At 40.3% G+C, this 10,201-nt stretch overlaps 1 protein-coding gene across 1 annotated transcript; it reads left to right on the top strand.

Moving 5' to 3' along the window:
• The first annotated feature begins 5,244 nt into the window (after nucleotides 1-5,244).
• Nucleotides 5,245-8,502, top strand: LOC124995980 (sialic acid-binding Ig-like lectin 14). Its single transcript, XM_047568762.1, has 7 exons — nucleotides 5,245-5,325; nucleotides 6,309-6,692; nucleotides 7,012-7,317; nucleotides 7,426-7,686; nucleotides 7,794-7,869; nucleotides 8,036-8,075; nucleotides 8,257-8,502. Exons 1-7 carry the CDS (start codon nucleotides 5,253-5,255, stop codon nucleotides 8,500-8,502), a joined length of 1,386 nt encoding a protein of 461 aa, XP_047424718.1. The 5' UTR covers nucleotides 5,245-5,252.
• The last annotated feature ends 1,699 nt before the right edge of the window (nucleotides 8,503-10,201 follow it).

The raw sequence follows: 10,201 nt of genomic DNA on the forward strand, positions 1-10,201 counted from the left end.
TCAAAATAAAACATTTCAACATATGTTGTCTGTTTTGTTTCTTCATTTTCTCTCTCATGATCCAGGCACTGAAATGCAAGTGCTACTATTTCACAGTCACCTGACAACAATATCAGTCACAATGTCAACACAAATCAATATTTTCTAGTTGACTGAACAACTTTTGTTACACGTTTCTTTTTCTTATCCCTTTTCCCCCCCAAAGGCCATATGACGCCTGTCTACAGGTCAAGCCTGTTGACTGGCTTGGACACTCGACCAAATCTGGTCACAACCACCGAGTGGATGGTTTGAGGGTGCCGCCACACTCGGACTAACAGGAGCAGTCTCTAACACAGTGGCTCCGTCAGAGTGGCTGTTTGGGTCTGTGTTCTCGCCGGGCTCTGCTTGGTGGATTGGCCCTGGTTGAAGGTGACGACGGTTCCGTTGCAGCTCCGCTCTTTGCTGCGTCCTGATGACAAATGATCTCGGGCTGGTGACCTCGCTTGAGATCACTCCTGCCAAAGACCATGAGTTTTCATGGTCCAACTTGGACAGCACAACATCTCCTGGTTGCAGGGCAGGTAAAGGCCTGGCACCATGACAACGGTTGAAGTAGTGAGCTAGCCTACCCTTTTCTCTCCTGTCCTTCTCTCTCACGGCTGTCCTACTGGGCCATTTTGGCAGGAGATTTTTCTCCAGAGTGGAGAGAGTGGTCCAGATTTGTCTCCCCATCAACAGCTGGGCTGGGCTGAAACCAGTGGCGGAGCAGGGAGTGGACCTGTAGCTCAGGGCCATCACAGGATCTTCCTGCTTCAGGATTTTCTTAACAGTTTGCACAGCCCTTTCTGCGTGGCCATTGGCGGTGCTGCGGGCGGGTCCGGTGCGCAGGCACTTGGCACTTGGACTGTGGGAGCAGGTGCAGGAGCAGCGATCTCCCTCACAGCGGGGAAAGGGGCAGGAGAGGCGCTTGGGTGGCTTGCAGACCGGTCTGTCCGGAGCTGCCTGACTGCAGGTCTATCTCCCTGGCGGCCAAGAGGGCCATGCCTCCCAGTCGGGGGCCCTCCTGGCCAGGCGAGTGCCCTCAAAACAGGGCTGGAAATCTGGCACGAGCCAGGGCTTAAACTCAAACAGAAAGTCTTGAAAATACAAAGTCACTCACCTTTTTTTTTGTTCCTCATCGAAAAAAAAAGTCTGCTGGGTCCATTACTGGTCACATTGTTCTGTCAGGGTGTGAGTTATGTTGAGGACCCAAACGCAGGGCAATATGGATGAGGAGGCAGGGAATCCAGGGAAGCGGGCTTTTTAATAATTAACAAAAGGTGCTGCCAAGGCAGGAAAATCCAAAATCAAAAAAACAAAAAAGAATCATGACATGGAAAAACAAAGATGAGAAAACATGGAACATGACATAGAACATGGGGTGGAGACATTAAATGACACAACAAGGAACAAAGGGAAAGGCAGGGCTATATACACACATCAGGGCTGAGGGATGACAAGACACAGGTGAGACGCATGAGGGCAATCACAGCAGGAGAAACCAATTCACAAATATGAGACAAGCACAAAATAGGAAACCCAGAAACTTAACAAAATAAAACAGGAAACACAATACATGACCCAGACACACATGACAAACCACAAGGAGACAGGACAGAAAGGAAAATAGATAACTTGACAAAATAAAACAGGGAACTTCAAAACATGACTCCAGAATGAAAGACAGACCGAAAGCATAACAACATTGTACTATTCATCACAGAGTACTTATCTCAGTGCTTACTAAGGGCACTGCTAAGGCCACGCTAGTTGGAGGTCAAACTTACTGGTGCTGACGTGGTTCGGAACTGAAAGGAGTCGCTGTGCTGCACCCGAACATGAAGATGCATTGACATTTTCCGCTGAGTCAGAGACATGCAGTCAGCGTCAACGCACTGACTCAGTGCGCTTACAAGCACGTGAAAAAAACTAATTATTGCCTTAATAGGACCACAACAGGAGAACTTAAGTGCATGTAAACACGTTACTCTGATTAAAATCGGAGTTGTCAATATCCGATTCAGTGCGTTTACATGTAGAGCTTAATCAAGCTATGCTCAAAATTTGACTTTCTCACTACAGTCCTTGTCCCAGTTTACATGGAGCACAAGACAATCGAATAATTGTTCTCCTCTTCCACACTAGGTGGTGATACGTGTCTTTTCAGGAGGTTAATACCACGTTAATACGGCCTGATTTCCAGCTGGCCTATTATGTGATATAATAAACACGAGTCGTTCATGCGGCAGACCGGCATTTCAAACAACAACCAGACGAATAATAATACATGTTTTAAGCTTGTGCATAATGTTCGCGCTACTTCTGATGCAGGTAAGATCCGTGCTATCCCTCAGACGGCTCCGTTTCTCTTCTTCTTCTTCTGCGATCGGCTTTCTTGGATGTTTTGTTCCGGAGTCACACGCCAGCGCAGCGGTCGTGGATCATGTGACACGCATTATCCGATTGAAAACTCCGATTCAATCGCATTAACTTTAGTGTGGCTCTTTTCCAGAGAACACGAACAGCGGCCCTAACAATAGCTGGTGCAGAACTTATCTAGACACGACTTTCTGTGTCGGGCTTCACCTACGGATTTATTATGTCCGACACTTGTTGTACACACCCCCTTTTTCCAACACTTTCTTATTCCCACAATTCACAAACTTCACACACAAACATTGACTACACTTAAGGCCCCCATAAAGCCTCCAGCCGTCTCAGGCTGCGTCTGTAACACTACTCCATCTTGCGTCTCTTTCATTGCGCCACGTCTGGTACATACAGTCAATGCTGGTGACACTGAGCAGTTTCTTCCTCGAATGCTTGCTTTGTGGAGCAGCTTTGTGTGCTGCCTTGTTCAACAGAGTGGCTCCACTGAGTGTTTAAACTACTAAACTAAACTAAACTAAACTAAAAAAAAACTACAGCTAAGCACAAATATTATGTGTGGGCCTTAGTCCATTATATTATTAGACTTTGAAACGGGCCAATCAAAAATGGATACTTTGGACACCCGTCCTTTAAATGTACACAGAAATAACACTAAGTATGATGTGTGTTTACGTTTGAGTGTCATCTTTAAATTTCAGCTGACACTTCTTCAATTTGAGGGGAATGGGATTAAAAAGGTCACAGAGAATGGGATGAAAAAGGACTTGTCTGGTAAAAACACTTTCCTATGTGTCATTCATTTGTAAGCAGCTGCTATAACAACCCTCGATCAACACAATATCTGACAAAGAAAATCTACTTCCTCATTCAAGGCTACTTCAACCCCCTGCAGGATGTTTAGGGCAAGTACAATATAACACTAACCAATGACAATGACCATGAATACATAACATAAACAAAAAGTAATTGACTTGACAAGAAATTAACACTCAGTGCTTTCTCTGGTAGTAGACTATGTGTGACCAGTGGACGATTAATACTGACTTGGTGAAACAAGAAGGTTTGAGACTGGGAAAAGGGAAGTGCTGCAGTAAAGAGGTAAAAACTGAACAATAATGTCTTTTAAAATCCTCCTCATCATCTTTAGAATAGGGTCAGCTTTAAAGCATACCTTCACAGGGAACTCCTGAGTGTCACCTGTGTCTATGAGCTCTTACTAACACAACAGTGAGAGGGAGACTGTGATGGTGGCGTCATGAGGCTGAAACGCTGCCTATCAAAAGAGGAAGTTCAAAAAGAATCTGCAGAAAATGTCTGTGTGTGAGTCGACACTGACTGAAGGGACGATGAACATTGCACATGCACTCAGTCAGCACCTGTTAATATGACCCACTGAGGTCTTATTAGAGTTTATTAACACATTTAACACAGATTAATTTAAACAACACAAACAGGTAAAGACATTGTTCTTCAAACGATAGCCAGTAAAACAGAGGAAGACGTCCGTTATGAAGACGTCCACTTCTCTGGGCTCATACAAGATGTTAGTTCATGTTAAAAGAACAAGAATATGTTGTGTTTACTGCTCTGAATTCAATATGAGGAAACTCTAAAGCTCCACAGCCTGTAGTTCACATGGTTTTCTCAGCTATGATATTATCATAGTAACTGTCAGTGGTTTATCTTCTTATCTGTTCTGGTGTGATACGTAATGTGCACATCTCCATATGTAGAACTGGTACAAAGATCCCACAGCTGTAAATGAGGAACTACAGTGAGATGACAGAAATGTGCACCACCCATTAGCAGCATCATACTGCATTGTAATGAAATGTGAAAATGTTTTTTAAAAAATCTTTTCAGTATCAAAGAAGTTTTACATATCAAACATATTCATTGATTTCAAATTACTGCGAACATGAACGAGTCATTGTTTCCTCAAGATGATGAGAAGAAGCTGAGAACTTGAAGTGAACAGAGGAAACTGGTTATTATGATTCTGTGGTGAAGTGACGTCATCATGTTCACCAGAACAGACAGTATTGTCTCTGTCACATCTGTTTATTTTCTTGTGTGAAAAACTTTTGCATCTGCTGCCTGAAACTTATTGGGACGTGAAAATAATCACCAATAATCAGCTGTAAAGGACTCTATGCAGCTGATTTCCATCCAGCTGGTTTGTGAACAACCTCCTCCACCTACTGAGCCTCACATGTCTATGGGTGTTGGTGACTTTGTGGCAGATTCTATCATCAGTACACAATTGGTGACAACCTATAACCTCAGGCACTGAAGGTACAGGTGGTTTTTGTTTTTGTTTTTGTTTCAATAAAGTAAATGACAGCGAGTGATAAATATCATCTTTTAAAATAATAATCATTCACACCCTGATGAGCTCAAGATGTCCCTAAAAGGTGACTTCCTCATTCACAGAGTTCAAGCAGGAAGGATAAAGACTTCTTGTATTTTTGCCTCATTTCAGTCATGTGACATCTATCAGCAGTAGAACAAAACCAAGAGACGTTTGGGCATATGCTTTTACATCACGACACCTAAACAGAGAAGAGAAGTTTGTCTTAGAGCTGCAGATTCATCTGGTAAGAAAGCTAAATGATTTTCATATTTAAACATTTTAATCTTAGAGGGAGCACCTGATATATTTTAATTTCTGTCTTTAAAGTAATGTGGAGTTATTGAGAGTTTAATGTTTCCTGTTGTAGACTTTATTAATTCAAATTCATTACATAGTAAAGTATGTAAAGACAAAGATGTTAACAAACAATGTTTTATTCAAATATGTGAATGTTACAGGGTCTTTATATTTGTTTCCAGTCTAGGAGATGAGTGTCATGGCAGCCCTGTGTGTGAACGTGGTGACAGTCAACATGTTACTGAGTGTCTTCTTTCTTTCAGGTGAGCTGTTTGTTCAGTCTATTTTATTTTATACACATCTAGGGTCACTAATCAGACACACAGACACGCAATTAACTATTAATTCATTGATGTCATACTATGTTACTCGACAATTGGCTTGTGATAAATTTCATAGTGAGCTTAAAGTTTGCGACATAATTCCTGGAGCAAATGGTCTGCTAACTTCAGGCTAAAGTTAGCTAACGTCAATTTATTAGTTCATGTGTGTGTTATTGTTATATGTAGAACATGCAGGTATGTTTGTCTGGGCAGCAAGTGTAATGTGTTGTCATATTGACCCATGTTAGAGTTAGAGTGACTGGAACATGGAGGGAAATGTAGCATTTCAGACCTGTGGCTGTTCCCATGTGTCTAAACGAACAGCACACTTAGCTTCTGTAATGTTAGCAGCTGGTTTACGGGGCGCCGTTTGTGAAGCTGGGAATGTGAAGCTGGGAATGTTGGAATTAATACACAATTTTTCAAATTTAGCTCCAAAATACTGTAAAAAAAAAAAAAAGAGGTGTGAATTTTTCACTTTTTTTTATCACATTTATTAAATGTTAAAGTTAAATCTCAATGTAAATGATAATTCTAAGTGTTAAATGTTAAAATTCATGTTGAATATTTACATTTAGATTTAAATGTAAAAAAAAAAGTGACTTGACTGAAATTCACACCTTATTGTTTTTTGTATTTTGGAGCTTTCCAATATTTCTTGACAACATTTATTTTCACTAAAACTGACTAAAAGTATCACATATAGACATGACAAAAATGTGACAAAAACTAAAAAGCATTTTCGGCCAAAAGACTAAAACTAAATCTAACCCGGCTGCCAACAACAACACTGTTTTCTCCTGACATTGTTCAAAGCGTCTACATGTAACATGCTGCAGATGAACTGGAGTTTGTGTCTCATCAACTTTCTCTTCAGACAGATTTTCATCCACATGATGTTCATCATTAGTCTGGTTTTACAGGTGTTTGGACTGAATGTGGTGAGAAAACAGGCCTCAACATTACTGCACCAAAGAAGATGGAAGCACTGAGTGGATCTTGTTTGAAAATCCCATGTAACTATACAGAGACACCAGGAAAAGGGTTTAACAGCAGCAGAAAAATCTTTGGAGTGTGGATTAAAAATGACTCACACTTTGGCCCAAATCCAAATAATGTAGTCTTCAACAGTAGTGGGTCAGTTAACATCTATCCAATGAATATTACTGGAGACCTGAGTCAGAAAAACTGCACCACTCTGTTTTCTGGTTTAAAAATAAGTTATTCAGACACATACTACTTCAGAATTGACAACGAACCGTTCAAGGCAACAGCTGATTGTGATCCTCTTCAAATAACAGTTAAAGGTAAGACAGGTTTATTTTTAACATAATGTGAAGTTTGTTTCGTATTCAGTCAACAAACTGTGACATTTCTACACATGTTATCAACAGTATAAATAAGTGGACTGATTGAATAAAATAATGACATTTATGGACATTCAATACTGGTACAACTATAATTGTGGTGCTCAGAAGGTGAGTGAATGTGTAGATGAGTCTGTGACTGTGAAACGTTTTGAGAAACAATAGATTGAAAGGTTCTATATGAAAACAAGACTATTTACCATTTAATTCATAAATTAATAGCTCAGTAAAATAATGTGTGTTTGATGTGAAACCACAGATTCTCCTTGGAGACCCACAATTAACATCTCAGGTGATGTGAAGGAGAAGGAGTCTGTCACTATCACCTGCTCAGCTTTCACTCCCTGTCCACACTCCCCTCCTCAACTCACCTGGAATCTACAACAAGACCCTCACAACAAAATAGAGGAAAACACAGATGGGACCTTTACAACTAAAATCCAGGAGACCATCACTCTGTCAGACACACATGATGGAAACAACATCATCTGTTCTGTCAGATATCCTGTGAATGAAGGAAAAGACGTCAAGACAGCAGAGACACAAGAGACTCTCAGTGTTTCATGTAAGACAACCAGAGTTTGTTGTTGGATCCTGTCAGCACATGATGCTGATTGATGGGATGTCAGCTGTTTGGGATGAATAAAGTCAATCTCTGTCACATTTTCCTCAGATGCTCCTAAAGACACCTCAGCATCCATCAGTCCATCAGGTTTGGTGTCAGCAGGTAGCTGGGTGAATCTGACCTGCTCCAGCAGAGCCAAGCCTCCCATCAAACACTTCACCTGGTTCAAGAACAGCAAAGATGGACCCATGATCGTATCTGAAGGACACTTCTACAGCTTCAATGTGACTGATGGAGGAGTTTATTACTGTGTGGCCTCAAATCAACTTGGTAACCACACGTCACCGTGGATTCATCTGAACGTTGGAGGTAAATATCATCCAGTATTTATTTTTCTATCTTCTCTCAAACACTGTCAGTTTTATATGTGGTGTCATTTTGTCAATACGTCCACATTAAATCATGTCTTGTTTTAGTCTTGTTACCTTGGGAACCAGTTGTTGGAGGAATCATTGGGATCATTGTTCTCATCTGCTTGGTCATTTTTGTTTGGTAAGTATCACATATCAAAGCAGCAAACATGACTCAGTTACTGTTCCTGACAATTTAGCTGCACATCCAAAAACATCTGTTTCCCATCAGTCTCAACATTTTACTGTCAAACATATTGACCCTAAAACACAGTATAGTTAAACTAAAAGCCTCTTATGTTTTCCAGGTGGTTAAAGTCAAGGCATCAAAGTCAACAACAGACTCAGGTTAGTAATGACTAAACTTCTCTGTAGTCTACCTGACTCAGTGTTTAGTTACTTCATATATTACCTCTATCAGAGCAGCCCACTCAACGTATTCAGTAAAAGTAAAAGTAGTCATGTAATAAGGAAGGATTCAGGTGAAGATCTTCCTCACTAAACATCATATGTGGTTCATTTCTTCTAGAGTCAAAGAGGTGGAGATCTGGTTGTTGAAGAAGCTGCAGGTGAAACAGAAGAAGTAGAAAACATCCATTATGGAGAGATCAACTTCTCCAAGCAGAGACGTGACCCGTCCTCTGACTCAGTGCAGGACAGTGGACAGCAGCAGGACAGGGTGTACACACAGGTCAAGATCAAGAAACCAGCAAAGAGATTAACACAGACTGTTGACGACACAGATTATCTCTATGCTGAAGTCAAGAAAAAATGAGAACTGTTTTGTTTGTGTAGAGATTCAATTCAATTCAATTTTGTGATCATGGTTTTGAGTTTCCTGTTTTATTTTGTTTAGTTTCGTAACTTCCGTGTTTCGTCTGTCGTGCCTCGTGTTTCTGTCATGTCTGTGTGTGTCATGTTTTGTGTTTCCTGTTTTATTTTGTTCAGTTTCTGGATTTCCTGTCTTGTGCCTCCTTGTGTGCTGATTGTTTATTGGTTTCTCCTGGTTTGATTGCCCTCATTAGTTTCACCTGTGTCTTGTCATCCCTGGGCCCTCTTGTGTATAATAGTCCTGCCTTCCCTTTGTTCCTTGTCGCATCATTAATGTTATGTTACGTTCCGTTCCTGCCGTGCCCTTGTTCCTGTGTTTTTTTTGTTTTTTTTTTGTCCTTTCGGTATTAGTTTCGTTTGTTGTCTTTGGATCTTCCTGCCTTCCGCAGTAAGATTGCCCTTATTAAATACCCTTTATCCCCTGGATTCCCATTTTGGGTTCTCACTTCAACACCACTCAAACCTGACAGAAAAACAAGTTTTTGTAACAGTTGAATGAAGAAACCTGCTGAGATCAAATAGGAGCTGCAAACTCTGAGAGAAGAACAGAATCAGGAAACAGAAACAAAGACAGATTTTTTGAGCAAACATCTCTTTTAGACAAATTCAAACATGGATCCTGAACACTGTGACTGAAACCAGAGTTTTTCTGATCTTCTATGTACTAGTGTTTTATTTGGTTGATGTTATTCAGTTATGGGATCCACCTTCTTTGCTTTTCAGATGATATACAGTTATACATGCTAGACCTTTGCAGTGGATCAAAATCTTCACGTGTCTGTGAGATATTACAAACTAGATGTGTTCCAGTATTAAATAGCTTCTTTATTTACTTGTTTTTTTAGTTCATGTAGAAAAATACTGGAGCCTTTTCAACATATTCATTTTCATGTGAGAGCGTCGCAGGTGTGTTGTTTTATTTGTATCAGATGTGCAGGGAAAAAAAGTACCAAAGCTTTTGACAGTGAATTGGTTTGAATGACTGTAGATGACCTGATACTGTGATAAGATGATACAGTTCTGCAAATATAACGGGTAATGTTTAATCTTGGATATAAATATTTTAGTATCATTGTGTTATGGAATTTATGTTATGTACATACAGTATGCCTCCATTATCTTTCACACCAGGTATTTTGTAGTGTGAAGTATTTAGTATCAAGCGAGAAAATAAAAAATAAAGGAGGAAAACATGTTGCTGTGTTCTAGGGAACATAAAGGTTTCTCTGAAAGTCCTCTGCGGTTTATTTCTGCTCACAACGTTTAACGCAGCCTGTAAATGTGTTAACCACCATGTCAGTGTTCATTAAAATAGATTTTAAACTGTATTTGTTTCATTTCTCTTCTGATGAATGAAGTTAATCTTAGTCATGTTTCCCTAGAAGGCCCCTACAAATACCTCAGAATCCATCAGTTTCACTAATGTAGTGTGAAATAAAATACAGCTGATGCAGTCAAAGTGAATCCGCTACTTAAAAGTTGATCTATTCAGACACAAGGAGCCAGAGGCCTGTGACTTTATATTTAAGTGAGTTTTGATTGTTCAGTAATCCATGCTGTGGAGTACTGGATGAATACTTTTGTTGGAGATACCTGCCAGAGTCATATCGCAGATGTTGCCACGAGGGAGGAGCTAAATGCTG

The sequence above is a fragment of the Mugil cephalus genome, chromosome 18 (assembly GCF_022458985.1).
Source record: "Mugil cephalus isolate CIBA_MC_2020 chromosome 18, CIBA_Mcephalus_1.1, whole genome shotgun sequence".
Taxonomy (NCBI): domain Eukaryota; kingdom Metazoa; phylum Chordata; class Actinopteri; order Mugiliformes; family Mugilidae; genus Mugil; species Mugil cephalus.

Excerpts from the sequence above, each read along its gene's own strand:
- LOC124995980 (XM_047568762.1), top strand. The coding sequence starts at position 5,253 with ATGAGTGTCATGGCAGCCCTGTGTGTGAACGTGGTGACAGTCAACATG. Across the intron at positions 5,326-6,308 it reads GAGTGTCTTCTTTCTTTCAG|GTGTTTGGACTGAATGTGGT; the intron begins GTGAGCTGTTTG and ends CTGGTTTTACAG. Across the intron at positions 7,687-7,793 it reads GATTCATCTGAACGTTGGAG|TCTTGTTACCTTGGGAACCA; the intron begins GTAAATATCATC and ends GTCTTGTTTTAG.